This window comes from Salvelinus alpinus, chromosome 5 (genome assembly GCF_045679555.1).
Source record: "Salvelinus alpinus chromosome 5, SLU_Salpinus.1, whole genome shotgun sequence".
NCBI classification, from domain to species: domain Eukaryota; kingdom Metazoa; phylum Chordata; class Actinopteri; order Salmoniformes; family Salmonidae; genus Salvelinus; species Salvelinus alpinus.
The window spans coordinates 93380087-93400388 of NC_092090.1; the positions used below are offsets into that span (position 1 = coordinate 93380087).

Below are 20302 nucleotides of genomic sequence, written 5' to 3' on the forward strand. Positions count from 1 at the left end.
AGAAATGTGAGAATACACAATTCTAAACCTCGTGTCGTCACAAAGAGGAACTTTAAAAACTTCAGCAAAAAGGCTTTTTAACGTGATCTTTATTTTAGTGATCTTGATTGTATTTCAGCTATCACAGAACCTGATTTATCTTTCAGATTTTTTGCACATGTCTTTAATACTATTGTGGATAATCATGCTCCCTTCAAAGAATGAAGGGTTAAAGGTAGATGGAATGCCTGGTACACTCCGGAATTATTAGAAGTCACTAATAAAAGAGATCACGCTTGTGTCAAGGCCAGGAACACAGGCTTAGGCCCGGACTGGCAAGCTGTTAAGCAACTGAGGAGTCATTGTGTAAGACAAATCAGAAAGGCTAAATCTGATTATTATGTAACCGCTCTTTCTCATTGTAATGGGACCCGGCTAAATTCTGGATAACTGTCAAATCCCTGAAGGGTTCTACTTCCTCCTCTCTGCCACAACACATTAATTCAGACACTGGCCTCATTATGGGAAAAAATGCCATTATTAATGCATTTAATGACCATTTTATTTCAGCGGGCTCTCTCTTTGGAATAACTTCTAAGGTTATACACAATGATACTGGGCTGGATGCTGATAGGGGAAACTTTCTGAATGATCAGAGAAATGATAGTCAAAGCTTTTCTTTTAGGTTATTTTCAGAAAAATACATCCTGGATGCTTTGCTAGCAATAAACAACAAGAAATCCACAGGGGGCTGACCAATTGGATCCTGGTCTGCTTAAGTGTGCAGTGCCCATCATTGTTGGCTCAATAACCCACATGAGTTATTTATCATTGTTATCAGGAAATATTCAAAAAGTATGGAATTCAGCTCTTGTTCTGCCACTCCATAAGGACAGGGATAGTAGAGATCTTAATTATCGCCCCATTTCAAGGCTTCCTTGTCCAGCTAAGATTCTAGAATCCTTGGTAAATGTACAACTTTGCTCTTTTTTTAACTGAGAAATGTATTTAGAATGTCAACCAATCAGGGTTTAGTCCTGGGCATAGCACTAATACAGCTACCACTTTAGTAGTTAATGATCTTGTCAATGCTTTACACACTAAAAAGAAATGTGCTGCTTTGTTTGTGGATCAGTCAAAACTCTTGATACTGTTGATCACGCTATTTTATTGACTAAGTTGTCCTCGATAGGCCTGAGCTCTGACGCCTGTTCATGGTTTCATGATTATCTTAGTGACAGAACTCAGACCAGCGTGATTGATGAGGTTAAGTCTGAATTTCTTGAAGTGCATAAAGGTGTATCACAGCAGTCGATTTTGGAATCTGGGCCCAGATTCACAAAACCTTCTTAAGAAGAAATGTCTTCTTAACTGCCATTTTTTCCTTAACTATAGACTTATGAAGAAAGTTAAGCAAAGTTGCTATTCTTCAAAAAGGTTATTGGACATGTTCTTGCCTTATTTCTTATGTTTCTCTTTAAGCAAAAAGTTAAGAGGAAATTAGATTCTTGAAAATAAAGTTATTGGATTGCTTTCTTAATTCCAAGATGGCTAAACCCTCGTCTTAAACTCAGGGCAGTGAGAGAATAAACTGATGAAAGCAATTGAACCTGTTTGATTAACTCACAAACTTAACCTGAAAGTTTCAGTATTGATTATTTTAAACCCAAGAACATGTTTTAGAACAGTAATCTCAGTAGGAAATATGCTAACATGATTGCTATTGCTATAGCAAAGATAGCTAGCTAAATCGGTTGACTAGCAACAAACGTCTTAAGAAAACAGTTAAGAAATTCCTAAGAAGATATTTCAGAAGTGCTTAAGAAAATCATTAAATCTTAAAATATTGTTGAGGAGTCTTATGAACTTCTTTTTTTTCTTTTCTTAAGAAGCTTCTTAATTTTTGCATTATAAGTGTTTTGTGAATCTGGGCCAAGTTCTCTTCACAAATTGTAAACGTCATCTATATGAGGATGATACTGTTATGTATGCTATTGCCCCGACTGTTGATCTGGCTGTGCCAAAACTACAGTCAGATGTTATAGCTATGCATGAATCCCTTGCTGATTTAAAAATGGTGCTTAATACGGGCAAAACGAAATACATGTTGTTTTTAAACTCTCGTAAGAATGTTTCAGATTAACTACATGTTAACTCATTAGACGGCTCTCCAATTGAACGTGTTCCCGCATATAAATACCTAGGCATTTGGATTGATATGGATTTGACGTTTAAAAACATATAGACGAGCTGGTTTAAGAAGATAACATTTAAAGTTGGCTTTTTCTACCGAAACAGATTGTGTCTTTCTCTAAGCAGTAGGAAGTAGAATATTCAGTCAACCTTTTAATCTGTTCTTGATTATGGTGATATTATTTATCAAAGTGCAGCTGCTACCACTCTTAAACCTTTGGATGCCATCTACCATAATGCTCTTAGTTTTGTTACAGGTAACAGATTTGATACTCATCACTGTATCTTGTATCAAAAGGTTGGCTGGAATTCGCTAAAGACCCGTAGATCTCTACATTACTTTTTGTTTACAAGGCCCTAATTCATAAACTTTCATCTTATCTAATTTATAGTATAGACACTCAGTTGCCTAACCCGTTCACAGGATTGGTTAACTTCTTGAGGTTCCTTGGGTCTCCACCGAGCAAGGTAAATGTAGTTTTAATGCACCGTATTGCTGGAACAAAATTCAAAATCCATTTCATCTTGATGTTCTGGTGCCGTTCGGGGCAGTTTAAAGTATTGATTGGGGAAATTATTTGTGGAGGAATGTTACAGTTTTTCTGGGTGATTTGTGATGTTTTATTTGTGCTTCCCATCACTGTGTTTTTGTATTTTAATATATATGTATATATATATATACAGTAACAGTCAAAAGTGTGTACCTACCTACTCATTCAAGGGTCTTTCTTTATTTTTACTATTTTCTACATTGTAGAATAATAGTGAAGACATCAAAACTATGAAATAACACATATGGAATCATCTAGTAACCAAAAACGTGTTAAACAAATCAAAATATATTTTCTATTTTAGATTCAGTTGACAAGCTCATGATGCTGTTTGAGAGAATGCCAAGAGTGTGCAAAGCCGTCATTGAAGAATCTCAAATATATTTTAATTTGTTTAACACTTTTTTGGTTACTACATGATCCCATATGTGTTATTTCATATTTTTATTTTATTATTTAATTTTGTTTATTTTTTTACCTTTATTTAACTAGGCAAGTTAGTTAAAGAACAAATTCTTATTTTCAATGACATCTTAGGAACAGTGGGTTAACCTCTCTTGGGTATGTGAAACGTTAGCGTCCCACCTCTTCAGAAAACAAAACATATTTTACATAGGTTTAAAGATTAACTTCTTGTGAATCCAAGCACGGTGTCAGATTTAAAAAATGCTTTACGGCGAAAGCATACCTTACGATTATTTGAGAACATAGCCCAGCTGACAAATCATTACAAACAGTAACCAGCTAAGTAGAAGAGTTACACAAGTCAGAAATAGAGATAAAATTAATCCCTTACCTTTGATGATCTTCATATGGTTGCACTCAGCAGACATTCATTTACTCATTTACTCATTGACTGCTCTTACTTCCTCATTTTTCAGAATACAAGCCTGAAACAATTTCTAAAGACTGTTGACATCTAGTGGAAGGCATAGGAATTGCAATTTGAGTCCTAAGTCAATGGATACTGTAATGGCATTGAATAGAAAACTAAAAAAAAAAAAAAAAATTACTTCCCGAATGGATTTTTCTCAGGTTTTCGCCTGCCAAATCAGTTCTGTTATACTCACAGACACTATTTTAACAGTTTTGGAAACTTTAGAGTGTTTTCTATCCAAATCTACCAGTGATATGCATATCATATCTTCTGGGCCCGAGAAGCAGGCAGTTTCATTTGGGCATGCTTTTCATCCAAAATTCCAAATGCTGCCCCCTACCCTAGAGAAGATAACTGCCTTGTTCAGGAGCAGAACGACAGATTTTTACCTTGTCAGCTCGGGGATTTGATCTTGCAACCTTTCGGTTACAAATCCAACACTCTAACCACTAGACTACCTGCCGCCCGTTTCGATGTCTTCACTATTATTCTACAATGTAAAAAAAAAAGTAAAAATAAAGAAAACTCCTTGAATGAGTAGGTGTGTCCAAACATTTGACTGGTACTGTTTATACTGTATATTATGTGTATAATGTGTGTATTTATGTTGTATAGTACAGGGCACATTTGGAAAAGAGACCTAGGTCTCAATATGTCTTCCCTGTTAAAAATGTTAATATAAATATACTTATTTTGACCAGGCTCTGGTCTAAAGTAGTGCATTATATAGGGAATAGGGTGCCATTTGGGATTTAGACCTCAGATTAATTCCTTGTTGGATTAGGAGGAGCTCAGATTGCTACAGCATTTCAGCAGAACTCTTTTTTTGCGTCATGTGGATAGCTAGACTCAAAGAAACCCCTGACAGATGTCTTAATTAACACTCTCTCAGCCCACACACACACACACACACACACACACACACACACACACACACACACACACACACACACACACACACACACACACACACACACACACACACACACACACACACACACACACACACACACACACACACACACACACACAAACACACACATCCCCCAATACACATTCCACTGGGGTACAGATCAGCTCCATCTGCATACACTTCTATAGTTTCTGATGAGAGACAGACGGGTTGGAGTTGACAGACAGTCTTCTTTCTGGACTCTACAGAGCGGGTGTAAGGGGGAGTTAGTGCGAGTTAGTGTGAGTTAACGGGAGTTAGTGCAAGTGAGTTAGTGAGAATTAATGGGACTTAGTGGGAGTTAGTGCAAGTGAGTTAGTGAGAATTAATGGGAGTTAGTGGGAGTTAGTGCAAGTTAGTTAGCTGGGAGTTAGAGGGAGTTAGCAGGCATTAGCGGCTCTGACCTGGTTTCTCTGGCCCCACACTGCGTCAGCATACCGCTCTGCCCTGTGAAGTCGTCTCTCTAGGTCTCTCAGCTAGGACGCTCTGCCTCTGTGATCCTCGTCTTTCCGGCTCCGCGCCACCCACGCCATCTGACACTCATCCAGAAGAAGGAAGGGGAATGAGAGGAGCAGCTGTAGCCCACCCTCTCCTCTCCTCTCCTCTCATCTCCTCTGCTGTCCTCTCCTCTGCTCTCCTCTCATCTCCTTTCCTCTGCTCTGCTCTGCTCTGCTCTCCTCTACTCTCCTCTCCTCTACTCTCCTCTCCTCTGCTTTCCTCTCCTCTCCTCTCATCTCCTCTGCTCTGCTCTCCTCTCATCTCCTCTGCTTTCCTCTCCTCTCCTCTCATCTCATCTCCCCTGCTCACCTCTCATCTCCTCTGCTCTCCTCTCATCTCCTCTGCTCACCTCTTATCTCCTCTCCTCTGCTCTGCTCTGCTCTGCTCTCCTCTACTCTCCTCTCCTCTACTCTCATCTCCTCTGCTCTCCTCTCCTCTCATCTCATCTCCCCTGCTCACCTCTCATCTCCTCTGCTCTCCTCTCATCTCCTCTGCTCACCTCTTATCTCCTCTCCTCTGCTTTGCTCTGCTCTAATCTCCTTTCCTCTTCTCTCCTTTGCTCTCATCTCCTCTCCTCTCCTCTCCTCTCCTCTCCTCTCCTCTCCTCTCCTCTCCTCTCCTCTCCTCTCCTCTCCTCTCCTCTCCTCTCCTCTCCTCTCCTCTCCTCTCCTCTCCTCTCCTCTCCTCTCAGGAGCCCTGTATTGGTACTGTATACCTCAGCCTCAGTTTCCCCACATGAGTTAATGTAGCACTTTATACAATCTGGCATATTCAGCCTTGCTTGCGTCCTGACTGAACCCTCCCTCCCCCCTTACCTCCCTCTCTCCCTCCCCCTCCCCTTGCCTCCCTCCCTCTGTAAGAGCTCCATAATAAGCATTAGTACTATGGCTGCCTGTAAAACAACACATTTTACTGCACCTATATGGTGTATGTGACAATAAAACATTATTATTGTTTTTTTATACACATGCACTCTTTATAATCGATCCCCTCTTTTCGTGTATCACCTTCTATAAATGGGAATGTACGAATGGATCGGCAGTGTTTGGTGTGGAAGGAAGGCCTCTTAAACAATTGATTTAACCTAGCCATGTAGAAGTGTTCTCTAGAGGAAGACCTCTTCAAAAACTGATTTAACCTAGCCATGTAGAAGTGTTCTCTAGAGGAAGACCTCTTCAACTATTGATTTAACCTAGCCATGTAGAAGTGTTCTCTAGAGGAAGACCTCTTCAAGAACTGATTTAACCTAGCCATGTAGAAGTGTTCTCTAGAGGAAGGACTCTACAACTATTGATTTAACCTAGCCATGTAGAAGTGTTCTCTAGAGGAAGGACTCTACAAAAACTGATTTAACCTAGCCATGTAGAAGTGTTCTCTAGAGGAAGGCCTCTTCAACAACTGATTTAACCTAGCCATGTAGAAGTGTTCTCTAGAGGAAGGCCTCTTCAACAACTGATTTAACCTAGCCATGTAGAAGTGTTCTCTAGAGGAAGACCTCTTCAACTATTGATTTAACCTAGCCATGTAGAAGTGTTCTCTAGAGGAAGACCTCTTCAACAACTGATTTAACCTAGCCATGTAGAAGTGTTCTCTAGAGGAAGACCTCTTCAACTATTGATTTAACCTAGCCATGTAGAAGTGTTCTCTAGAGGAAGACCTCTTCAACTATTGATTTAACCTAGCCATGTAGAAGTGTTCTCTAGAGGAAGACCTCTTCAACTATTGATTTAACCTAGCCATGTAGAAGTGTTCTCTAGAGGAAAGGGGAGTGTCCTTGGTTAGTGGGGAGACCGGCTTCTCAGTCTACACACCTGCAGTTTTCAACGCCAAATCATCCTCCAAAGCTGAGGAGTGAGAGAGATATGAAGTCTGTTAAACAAGTGGACCTTTATTACTTCCTCAGTATGACCCTTGGTCTGTTTTCCTCGTCTTTCTATTCTGATCTGTGGTCAGGCGTGTAGTTACGGTAGATAGCAGATAATGATCTGTGGTCAGGCGTGTAGTTACGGTAGATAGCAGATAATGCAGGGAGCATTGTAGACAGGGCACCAGTCTGTTTGTGCCATCATGCCACTCCTTGCCACTCCTTTTCATGCCAAACATGAAGAGCTGAAACATACTGATACCCAGGATAGCAGCATTGTGAGTGGATGACATGACTGTTTGGTGTCCCCTGTCTGTCTGTCTGTCCCTCCTTCTCAGCGGTTCAGTCCTGTGAAGGAACTGGCTCCTCCTGTAGGTATGTACAATGACCCGCGCTGTGCTCTAGAGATCCTCAAGAAGACCACTGGAATGCAGAGAAATCCCTTTGGCCTGACTGCTGTTCGGTTCCTTCCTGACAGCCGGAAACAGTCCACTCCAGGTGTTTGTGTGTTTGTGTATAATATAAATCCACAACACACTCTGTCTCCCCCACACCTCTCAAACACTCCCCGTTACTCACATCGCTGACCCAGTGTGTGTTTATGTACTTAACGGCCGGGCGAATGTTTTATGGCTGATACATGGTGGCAGTACATCATCTGGAAATACTGCCATTTGCCAAGTGCATAAATGCCCGGCATAGATAGATGGTTAAAGGTAGTTTCAGTGATGACTGAAACGTCAGTCCGTGTGAAGTAGAGCTTTTATGTATTGTAGTGTTAGTGTGTGTACAGGGAGAGATTTAATGTATCAAGGTAGGCGCCGGGTAATCGAACAGTCATTCCCCCACATTTATCCATTTACTGCCTCTCTTACACACACGTCAACACAGTCCCCACCCCCGCCTGTGTTAATGCTCTGCTCCCACCTCAGGTCCTGGTGCCTATAATATGTTTGAATATGGCCTGGCCCAGGACAGCATGAAAAAGGCTTACCTAGAGAGTACCAGGAAGGGAGGCTTCGGTTCGACAGCCCAACGCAGTCTCGTGTTCCACAACAATGACGAGGTCCCTGGGCCTGGCCAGTACAAGGTAGGACTTTTTGCTCTCAGCACTGCTAGAAAGACAAGCCCATGATCTGATCTGTGGTGTGGTAGAACCATGAGGATTATTACAGAGCTCAGCAAACACTCTCATCTCCTGTGTGTGTGTGTGTGTGTGTGTGTGTGTGTGTGTGTGTGTGTGTGTGTGTGTGTGTGTGTGTGTGTGTGTGTGTGTGTGTGTGTGTGTGTGTGTGTGTGTGTGTGTGTGTGTGTGTGTGTGTGTGTGTGTGTGTGTGTGTGTGTGTGTGTGTGTGTGTGTGTGTGTGTGTGTCTAGGTGGAGAAGAAGACAGAGGAGCTGTACAAGAAGCAGCACACAGCAGCATTCAAGTCGGCCACAGAACGACTGGCCATATCCCTGGTGGCTAAAGTAAGACTACGGGGCATTGATTCATCACACACACACACACACCACCAGCACGGACTCAGCGTGCATGCTGTGATACAGCTGTTTAGAACAGGCATCAAGTCAGCATGTGAACTAAGGAAAGTATCAAAAACATACAGTCAGAAAGGTTTCACAATAGATCCTCCACCTTCCCTCAGAACGGCAGTCTCTAGTCTGCTAAGAAAGTTTCAATTATAAATGACCAACCTGTAAACACACACACACACACACACACACACACACACACACACACACACACACACACACACACACACACACACACACACACACACACACACACACACACACACACACACACACACACACACACACACACACACACACACACACACACAAACTCATTCGCTGAAGGTCTGAGGCTCTGTGCTGCTGTTAGTGTGTGTGTGTGTGTGTGTGTGTGTGTGTGTGTGTGTGTGTGTGTGTGTGTGTGTGTGTGTGTGTGTGTGTGTGTGTGTGTGTGTGTGTGTGTGTGTGTGTGTGTGTGTGTGTGTGTGTGTGTGTGTGTGTGTGTGTGTGTGTGCAGCAGTTCAGTGGGAGTAATAAGCCTGGGTTTAAGCTCTCCTCTCTAAATAGTGCATCTCAGCTGGCAGCATTTGTCCCAGGTTGTCCTGAAGCTCAGCCAGAGCACGCTGCTCCCTCTGTCAACACTGACAATTTATTCCACGCACAACGCCGTCCCCATTCCCCCCCATATTGATCAATTCCGGACCATCATAAAACGAGACGTGTAATTAATTTCTCTCCCAGCAAGTTGCTTCTCTTATTAATCACCTTTAACAGCTGTATGTTGTGTCACAAATGGCACCCTATTCCCTGTGTAGTGCTACTCTACAGAGTGTCGTTGAGGCTACTGTAGACCTTCTTTGCAAAGTAGTGTGTTTTAATCAGTTATTTGGTGACATATGATTATATTTAGTATAGTTTTATCTAAAAATTATAACTTTTTAAATGTTTTACAATTACATTTTTTATTAAATTCACTGAGGAGGATGGTCCTCCCCTTCCTTCTCTGAGGAGCCTCTACGGTATGACTAGGGACAGTTTTATGTGGAGGTTTCTTTGACCGGTATTTCCAGCATTATCCACTAGGTTTGCTGCAGGTAGAAAATAGTAAGAAATGTTCTTTAATTGACACAAGCTGTCTCCAATCAGTCAATCATTCTATCTATCTATCTATCTATCTATCTATCTATCTATCTATCTATCTATCTATCTATCTATCTATCTATCTATCTATCTATCTATCTATCTATCTATCTATCTATCTATCTATCTATCTATCTATCTATCTATCTATCTATCTATCTATCTATCTATCAATGTCTGGTTGTACGTGAGTGTTTCAAGAGTGACTTTCATTTTGACAGGTCGTTGCAAAAGTTATATGCAGTGCATTCGGAAAAGTATTCAGACCCCTTCACTTTTTCCACATTTTGTTACGGTACAGCCTTATTCTTAAATCAGACCCTTTACTCAGTACTATGTTATAACACCTTTGGCAGCGAATACAGCCTCGAGTCTTCTTGAGTATGATGCTACAAGCTTGGCACACCTGTATGTGGAGAGTTTCTCCCATTCTTCTCTGCAGATCCTCTCAAGCTACATCAGGTTGGGTGGGGAGCGTCGCTGCACAGCTATTTTCAGGTCTCTCCAGAGATGTTCAATCAGGTTCAAGTCCGGGCTCTGGCTGGGCCACTCAAGGACATTCAGAGACTTGTCCCGAAGCCACTCCTTAGTTGTCTTGGATGTGTGCTTAGGGTCGTTGTCCTATTGGAAGGTGAACCTTCACCCCAGTCTAAGGTCCTGAGTGCTCTGGAGCAGGTTTTAATCAAGATCTCTCTGTACTTTGCTCTGTTCATCTTTCCCTCGATCCGGACTAATCTCCCAGTCCCTGTCGATGAAAAACATCCCCACAGCATGATGCTGCCACCACCATGCTTCACCGTAGGGATGGTGCCAGGTTTCCTCCAGATGTGATGCTTGGCATTCCGGCCAAAGAGTTCAATCTTGGTTTCATCAGACAAGAGAATCTTGTTTCTCATTTACATTTACATTTACATTTAACTTCTTGCAACTATAGGGGGTGCTGTTCCGCATTAGCATATTTGGGTCTCCAAATTAAACTGCCTCGTGCTAAATTCTTGATCGTACAATATGCATATTATTGTTATTATTGGATAGAAAACACCTTCTAGTTTCTATAGAAGTTGGAATTTTGTCTCTGAGTGGTACAGAACAATATCTACAGCACTTTTCATGACAGGGTTCAGATTTCAGAAATTTTTACCCCTGATCTGGAGTCTGTTTTTAAGGCGACAGTGAATGCTATGAAGAAACCGACACTGCCTACGTCTTCCTCTGGGTGTCTGTACGTCATCACGTTTTGAATGGAGTCTATTGCACAATCCCAGCCATTATAAAACCACAAAATGTATAGGGACCACCCTTTCTCGTCGCGCGCCTGAAGCGTGAAGGACATCGGACTTGCCTCATTCCAAATCCTTGTCTAACCAGCAATATTTCTCCGGTCATGTTTTCAGTCGTTATAGTTGTTAAAAACATCATAATGTAGTTAATTTGAACCGTTTTATAGCAATTTATATCCGTTTAGTGCGATTTTGAGGAATTTCTTTGTTGTGCACTCTGAAACTTTGGACACGTTTTGGGGTCCCGTTCGATCGTTAGTGGATATTTCGAAGGACAGAGGACATCTATCGACCAAAAGACGTTTATAACATAGAAAGGATACATTGCCCAAGAATATGATGGAAGAACAGCTCAAAGTAAGCAATATTTAATATGATACATTGTTGTTCTGTCGAAATATTTTAAACGCATATTTCGCCATTTTGTTTGGTATAGCTTCACTTGGCGAACCCTGTATTGAAAAGTAAGGATAATTTTAAAAATGTAAATCAGCGGTTGCATTAAGAACTAATTTGTCTTTCGATTCCTGTCAACCCTGTATTTTTTAGTCAAGTATATGATTAGCTTTCAATTAAACTAGATCACTCTGATAGATGACGTCAGACATATTGAGGCTTGATTTCCTAGTATTTTTATTGTGTAACCACGGTTTTGTATGGCTAAATATGCACCTTTTCGAACAAACTGTATATGTATGTTGTAAAATGATGTTACAGGAGTGTCATCGGAAGAATTCTGAGAAGGTTAGTGAAAAAATTAATATATTTTGGCGGTGATTACGTTATAGCGCTCTTTGGCTGGAATCGATGCTCTGGTAACGTTTGCACATGTGGTATGCTAACTTATCGATTTATTGTGTTTTCGCTGAAAAACGCTTAGAAAATCTGAAATATGGTCTGAAATCACAAGAACTGGGTCTTTCCATTGCTATGCTTTGTCTATTTTTATGAAATGTTTTATGATGAGTAAATTGGTCATACACGTTGCTCTATCTAGTAATTCTAGTCGATTTGTGATGGTCGGTGCAATTGTAAACTGTGATTTCTACCTGAAATATGCACTTTTTTCTAACAAAAACTATCCTATACCATGAATATGTTATCAGACTGTCATCTGATGGTTTTTTTTATAGGTTATTGGCTATCAATATCTTAGTTGAGCCGAATTGGTGATAGCACCTGAAGGAGTAAGAAACTGATGGAGTTAGAATAGTGGTGTATTTTGCTAACGTGTTTAGCTAATAGATTTACATATTTTGTCTTCCCTGTAAAACATTTTAAAAATCTGAAATGGTGGCTTTATTCACAAGATCTGTATCTTTCATCTGGTGTCTTGGACTTGTGATTTAATGATATTTAGATGCTACTATCTACTTGTGAAGCTATGCTAGCTATGCTAATCAGTGTGTGGGGGGGGTGGGGGGTGATCCCGGACCCGGGGTAGAGGCTCGTGAAAGGTTAAGTCATTTAGCAGACGCTCTTATCCAGAGCGACTTACAAATTGGTGCATTCACCTTATGATATCCAGTGGAACAACCACTTTACAATAGTGCATCTAACTCTTTTAAGGGGGGGGGGGGGTTAGAAGGATTACTTTATCCTATCCTAGGTATTCCTTAAAGAGGTGGGGTTTCAGGTGTCTCCGGAAGGTGGTGATTGACTCCGCTGACCTGGCGTCGTGAGGGAGTTTGTTCCACCATTGGGGTGCCAGAGCAGCGAACAGTTTTGACTGGGCTGAGCGGGAACTGTACTTCCTCAGAGGTAGGGAGGCGAGCAGGCCAGAGGTGGAAGGAAGGGCAAAGGGTCTCAAAACTTCTTCCATTTAAGAATGATAGAGGCCACTGTGTTCTTGGGGACCTTCAATGGGGACCTTGGGGACCCAGATCTGTGATTCGACACGATCCTGTCTCTGAGCTCTACAGACAATTCTCATGATCTGAGAGTCCTTTAGGTGCCTTTTGGCAAACTCATAGTGTGCTGTCATGTGCCTTTTACTGATTAGTGGCTTCCGTCTGGCCACTCTACCATAAAGGCCTGATTGGTGGAGTGCTGCAGAGATGGTTGCCCTTCTGGAAGGTTCTCCCATCTCCACAGAGGAACTCTGGAGCTCTGTCAGAGTGACCATCGGGTTCTTGGTCACCTCCCTGACCAAGGCCCTTGTCCCCCAATTGCTCAGTTTGGCCTTCTCAAAACTTCTCAAAACTCCTCAAAACTTCTTCCATTTAAGAATGATAGAGGCCACTGTGTTCTTGGGGACCTTCAATGGGGACCTTGGGGACCCAGATCTGTGATTCGACACGATCCTGTCTCTGAGCTCTACAGACAATTCCTTCGACCTCATGGCTTGGTTTTTGCTTCAGAGATGCACTGTCAACTGTGGGACCTTATATCGACAGGTGTGTGCCTTTCCAAATCATTTCCAATCAATTGAATTTACCACAGGTGGACACCAATCAAGTTGTAGAAACATCTCAAGGATGATCAATGGAAATAGGATGCACCTGAGCTCAATTTCGAGTCTCATAGCAAAGGGTCTGAATACTTATGTAGATAAGGTATTTCTGTTTTAAATCTTTAATAAATTAGATAAAATTTCAAAAAAATCTGCTTTTGATTTGTCATTGTGGGGTATTGTTTGAAGATTGATTAGGAAAGCATTTTAGGGGCGGCAGGTAGCCTAGTGGTTAGAGCGTTGACCTGTAACCGAGAGGTTGCTAGATCGAATCCCTGAGCTGACAAGGTAAAAATCTGTCGTTCTGCACCTGAACTTAGGTGTTCCTAGGCCGTCATTGTAAATAAGAATTTGTTCTTAACTGACTTGCCTAGTTAAATAAAGGTTAAATAAAAATTTTTAATAAAATAAAGCCAGGGAAAGGGTTGGTGTAGTGCAACAACCTTAAACCAACACCTAGTGAGCTCATCAAGAGGTTTGGACCTCTTGGCGTAAAGATTACGGTGTTGGCTTGACAGTCACTGGACCTGGGTTTGAGTCCCGGTCGGGTCACACATCAACAGGCATCCTACACCAGGGCGCCATTCGTTTGGGGAATAAAAACATTTAATATTCCATCAAACAACATCATTTGCCGTTTAATCTCATAGCCAGCGTTTGACAGTGAAGTCAAATGAAGGAGGATTTTATGTGATGACTATTTCTTCGTTGTCAGAGAGCGTCCGTGATTATGATGAGACTGGCTGTTTTCCTGTTTACCATTTCTGTTCCCCTACCCCCCTGTTGTCTTCTCCTAAACACATGCGTGTGCTCACGCACGCAGACACACACACGCACGCAGACACACACGCGCACACACGCACGCAAACACACACACACGCACACGCACGCACGCACGCACGCACGCACGCACACACACACACACACACACACACACACACACACACACACACACACACACACACACACACACACACACACACACACACACACACACACACACATGGTGGGTCTGAACAGATTCCTATGTGGAGCTGGATCTGAGAGAGTTGTAATAACGCCATGCTGGGCCTCCTTTATGGGCAGTTAATGAAAAACCCTGAGACGCCGCAGCAGTTAGCGCAGTGCTGCGGCTCTCCTTCCCCCTGTATCCCACAGCGATGGATATTAAAAGTGTCTAATCAGTGTATAATCAGGCCGCTTCTATCAAAGAAGGGACTATGTGATGTGGGGGAGAACAAAAAAGAGAAAAACCTCATCTCTTACTATCCCTTTCCTCTGTACTTCTTAAGCTTGAATTCAAAAGAAGTCAAACATGATTTATTTTTTTGCAAGACGGTTCGACTGTGCTTTGTGTAAAATGGAGATCCGTGCGCTGCTGCATAACACAGAAAAACAGGTCAGTGTTTTTCCACTTTCTGTATAATCCTTTTTCGATAACGCAATTCAGAAGGACTGTCCCTATTGTATTCTGTCTTCTTCTTCTTTAAATCATCATCCAAAAGTCCTATATGGGTTCTGGTCAATAGCAGTGTACTGTATAGGGAATAGGGTTCTGGTCAATAGCAGTGTACTGTATAGGGAATAGGGTTCTGGTCAATAGCAGTGCACCGTATAGGGAATAGGGTTCTGGTCAATAGCAGTGCACTGTATAGGGAATAGGGTTCCATTTGAGACGTATCTCTTTTCTTATTGGAGAAATGACAGAAATGATGGTATCACAAATGATAAGAAGCAACTGGGCTCAAATGAATGAAGAACCCTGTAGATAATGGCTCTGACCCCCAGACACAGAGGTTAGGGACTAGCCAGAGGGATAGTCCAATTTCATTTAGGGCTGATGCTTGCCCTTGGGCACAATTCTTTACATCTATAGATCAGTGATATTTCTTCCCTCACCCCACCCGGAGAAGAAAGCATTGTGTTTGAGCACTGAGCAGTGATTGCCAATATCATTCTGCTGTTGTGTAGCCGTGTACAATCTGGAGCTGCGGGTATATTACAGAGAGCTGTACCTCACAGCATTACACCTTTCTACCAGCCGCCACCAAAGTAACCAGCTGAGAATATCATCCCTGTTGGTCAAAACACGGCTGCTAAAACTTTAATATCCGTTATGCATACGAGGAAGGAACGAAACGTACGTTTTTATGTTTCTTGTCAATCTAAGCGTTGTTATGGAACGAGACAGAATATGAGGAGAACACGGGCCAGCTACTAATAGGTACTGACTAAGTCAAGGTTCAGTATATCAACGCTGTGGTGATGACAGGGAATGGAAAAATCATTTGTTCTCTGTCCCCTGCAACAGGCCCGTGAGCACGTAATCTATTCAATTAGAGTGGCCGGAAATAATTAGAAGTCTTGCTAAACATACATTTATTGAACAAGAGTTGCATCGATTTAATTACCGTCGTGCAGAGAAGCAAAACGAGCAATAGCAGATCCACCACAGAAGAAATTATGCCATTTGCCACACAGAGAGAGAGAGAGGAGAGAGAGAGGAGAGAGAGAGTGGGTATGAGAGAGAGAGTGGGTATGAGAGAAAGGAGAGAGAGAGAGTGGGTATGAGAGAAAGGAGAGAGAGAGTGGGTATGAGAGAGATATTGGGTGAGAGAAAAGAGAGAGAGTGGATATTAGAGAAAGGAGCGAGAGAGAGAGAGAGAAAGGGTATTAGAGAGCGAGAGAGTGGGTATGAGAGAGAGAGAGAGTCGGTATGCGAGAGAGTGGCTATGAAAGAAAGGAGAGAGAGTGAGTGAGTGTTATAGAGAGAGAGAGTGAGTTTTACAGAGAGAGAGACAGAAAGAGAGGGTATTAGAGAGAGAGAGAGAGAGCATTAGCTTGCCTATGCTTACTGTACAGTATGTGTTTCCCAATGTGTGTGTGTGTGTGTGTGTGTGTGTGTGTGTGTGTGTGTGTGTGTGTGTGTGTGTGTGTGTGTGTGTGTGTGTGTGTGTGTGTGTGTGTGCGTGTGTGTGTGCGTGCGTGCGTGCGTGCGTGCGCACACATTACAGTCTTGAAGTATTCAACTTGTAAAACAAATGCAACACGCTGCCTACATGCTGCCAGTGCTCGAGGCAACAGTTAGTCCTGAGAGGCATCTGCGTCCGTCTCTCAGCATGCTTACCTTAGGGACAATTCCTTGTCCTTTAGACAGTATGCACCCGCTTCTCCATCTGGAAGTTTCCTTCAAATCGTGCACGGGGGGGGGGGGGGGGGAGTTAGCTTTTTTCAAAAACCTGAAACAGCTTTTTCCTGAAGTCTAGAGTCACAATCATTGTATATGTATATTGTAATAGGTTATCTAAGCATACTTCTTTACCTGTTCAATTGTCATTTGAATTAATGAAGCACATTGATTCTTTAAGAACCTTTTCCCTACCGTAGGAGATTAGTACAACTGTTACACTGGTATATAGTATTATACCCCAATAATGAAATACATTGGAGTATTTTCTAAAGTCTATCAACCTTGTCAGCAGGCCTGGCAGCTGAGATAGTTAGACAAGCTACTCTAGCTTGAAATGGCTTGGTAGCTAGTTATGAAGTTGAGAGATTGGGAACCTATCTAACTGACTAGCTAATGCCAACTTCATAACATTGCTAGGTGGCTCGTATTACAGAGAAACAACAGAACATGTTCGTTTGATCTATTCATCAAGAAGGCATCAATAGACTACATAGCTTGATCAAATGAATTTACAACCTCCTGCAAGTCCTGACCATCACCGGCAGGTTAAGTCAAATCAAACTCTGTGTGTCTCTCTCTCTCTCTCCTCCTCTCATGATACTGTCTGCATGCATATCTTTGCTCCATGGTGCACCTTGGAAGGAACCACTTACCTAGAAGAATGGGGGGGGGGGGGGGGGTACTCTTTGCCCGGTCCAGCTGACAGATCGTTTTTATAAATAATTATGATAAAGCTTAAAATTAAGTTTAGTAATTAATTTAAAGGAGCAATATGCGGAAATAGCTCCGCCATTTCGTGGTTGCTAAAATTCTATTAGTTTCCCTAATTTCAGTTAATGTGACAAAACAAGCAAGTATAGTATAGAGAATCATTGTACCATCTAAACCGCTGTGAGAGAAGTTTTCCATAACCAAAAATATAGTATTTTCAGCTGTTTGAAGCTGCTGTACAAAACCGGAAGTAAAAGACACAAAAACAAAACTTAAGAACAGGGAGCATAGAAATAACGTGCATAGAACAGATCTACTGCTTCTTAGACTTGCTTTCAATGAGAATGACAGATCTATAACTCACATTTCTATGTGAATTTGGTCAGGTTGCCCACAAACGTACATATTGCAGCTTTAAACTCTAAAAAAACAACACAGGACAAATCTGTGGGGGGGGGGGGCATGTGCCCTTATGCCCGCTGGTAAAGAGATTCTAGTCATGGTTATGGCGTCCCATGGTGTTTGGGAAGGATCTGAGAGTTTGGTCATGCAGAGGCTCCTGGGGTTAATGTATGTACAGTATACTGACTATCAGGAGGAACTATTTACAGGGTTTGCAGGACCGAAGAAGAAGAAGGCTGTCTGAAAGAATGGAAAGAGGCTATAGATTATGCTGTCAGTTGTCATATGCATGACGGTGATTGGAAAACCCATGAGAGGGTTTCATGTGGCGTGAGAAGTGGGCTGCCTTAGGCATCCTTCCGCTGCTATTTTAGTCTATCGAGTTCAACTCAATTTCTTCTCACTTTCATAAAAGAGGTAGGATGTTGGTAAGATGAAAGCAGTGCGGGAACAGTTGAGTCCTACGGCTGTATTGACCAGTGTCTCTGACAGCCTCCCCTCGGTAATAACGTTTTTATCGAACCAAGATCCCTGTCTGCAAGATCGTCTGCAGGTGACCCCATGCAGCTCCTGTCTGGAACATTTCAGTTCCACGACTTCCACGTCGTGGTACATTAACTGGAGTCCGAACAGAGGGATAATGATGTGGAAGGACTGTGAGAGGATTTTTAACAAAGTTTTTAAAAAGGCACACTGCAGTGTGACTTTAATTAGATTCTGTATATGTAAGCAGTCGTTAGCCATTTAACGATAGAGATTGTAAACAGACGGTATTGTTAACTAGCGACTTTAAATACACATAAGAAATCTGATCTTTGACATGGCAGTCTCCCTTTGCCGGTGCTATCAGTTGGCCCAGTTTGATGCAGTACCACGTTTTCTGTTTGATTAGAGCCAGCTCTATCTGTCTGTCTGTCTGTCTGTCTGTCTGTCTGTCTGTCTGTCTGTCTGTCTGTCTGTCTGTCTGTCTGTCTGTCTGTCTGTCTGTCTGTCTGTCTGTCTGTGTCTGTCTGCCTGTCTGTCTGTCTGTCTGTCTGTCTGTCTGTCTGTCTGTCTGTCTGGCTGGCTATCTGCCTGTCTGTCTGTCTGTCTGTCTGTCTGTCTGTCTGTCTGTCTGTCTGTCTGTCTGTCTGTCTGTCCGTCCGTCCGTCCGTCCGTCCGTCCGTCCGTCCGTCCGTCTAGCTATCTGTCTGTCTGTCTGTCTGTCTGTCTGTCTGTCTGTCTGTCTGTCTGTCTGTCTGTCTGTCTGTCTGTCTGTCTGTCTGTCTGTCTGTCTGTCTGTCTGTCTGTCTGTCTGTCTGTCTGTCTGTCTAGCTAGCTGTCTGTCTGTCTGTCTGTCTGTCTGTCCGTCCGTCCGTCCGTCCGTCCGTCCGGCTATCTGTCTGTCTGTCTGTCTGTCTGTCTGTCTGTCTGTCTGTCTGTCTGTCTGTCTGTCCGTCCGTCCGTCCGTCCGTCCGTCCGTCCGTCCGGCCGTCCGTCCGGCTATCTGTCTGTCTGTCCGTCCGTCCGTCCGTCCGGCTATCTGTCTGTCTGTCTGTCTGTCTGTCCGTCCGTCCGTCCGTCCGTCCGGCTATCTGTCTGTCTGTCTGTCTGTCTGTCTGTCCGGCCGTCCGTCCGGCTATCTGTCTGTCTGTCTGTCCGTCCGTCCGTCCGTCCGTCCGGCTATCTGTCTGTCTGTCTGTCTGTCCGTCCGTCCGTCCGTCCGTCCGTCTAGCTATCTGTCTAGCTATCTGTCTGTCTGTCCGTCTAGCTATCTGTCTGTCCGTCTAGCTATCTGTCTGTCCGTCTAGCTATCTGTCTGTCTGTCTGTCTAGCTATCTGTCTGTCTAGCTATCTGTCTGTCTGTCTAGCTATCTGTCTGTCTGTCTGTCTGTCTGTCTGTCTGTCTGTCTGTCTGTCTGTCTGTCTGTCCGTCCGTCCGTCCGTCCGTCCGTCCGTCTGTCTGTCTATCTATCTGTCTACCTGTCTGTCTGTCTATCTGTCTACCTGTCTGTCTGTCTTGACTTTAGTCTGCTCCCCATTAAAATACGAGGGAGTATCTCGAGTCGACTGAACAAACAGCATTGAGCCATCCCATGCTTCCTTCCTGGCCATTATGAAGGTGGTGTCCCAAATATAGTAAAGAGGGTGGCATTTGGGACGCAGCATTCCACGTGTTTCAGCTAATAAACGGCACCGAGGATCAGAGGGAGTCGCTGGCTCAGATCAACCTAATGTCTGATCAACTGACTGGTGTTGACAAAGTAGCCTTAGGAAAAAGGAAATAAAACAGGCTCTTAAACACTCTTAATGAGAGAAAGAAGAGAGCCTTATTAGTGCAGCCCGGAGAAGCCCGGAGAAGGCTATTAGTGCTAAAGTTTACTACCAGGCTCTGGAACAGACTGCAGAAGCAAATAGTTGTAGCATCTGCATTATCCCTTCACTATCTCACAGTATAGCAGACCTCATCTGTTTGGATCATGTTTTATTGTTCTGTTTGTGTGTGTGTGCGTGTGCGTGTGTGTGCGTATGTGTGCGTGTGTGTGTGCGCGTGTGTGTGTGCATTATATTTTATATTTTGTTGGCTTTTATGATAGATTTTCTTCTCTTGTTGTCTTGTTGTCTCCTTCTTTTATTTTAATGTCTTGTTGGATCTGTGTTGCTTTTTGTTTATTATTGTTCTGTGTTGCGTGTTGTGTGGGGACCCCAGGAAGAGTAGT

General features: G+C 42.9%; 1 protein-coding gene across 1 annotated transcript in view; it reads left to right on the plus strand.

The window, feature by feature from the left end:
* Positions 1-20302, plus strand: part of stpg2 (sperm-tail PG-rich repeat containing 2) — a 55899-nt gene that overhangs the window by 15037 nt on the left and 20560 nt on the right. Inside the window, exons 8-10 of the mRNA XM_071404225.1 lie at positions 7253-7412; positions 7847-8004; positions 8291-8383. Of these exons, the coding sequence (XP_071260326.1) occupies positions 7253-7412; positions 7847-8004; positions 8291-8383 (411 nt within the window). The remainder of the gene's footprint in view (positions 1-7252; positions 7413-7846; positions 8005-8290; positions 8384-20302) is intronic.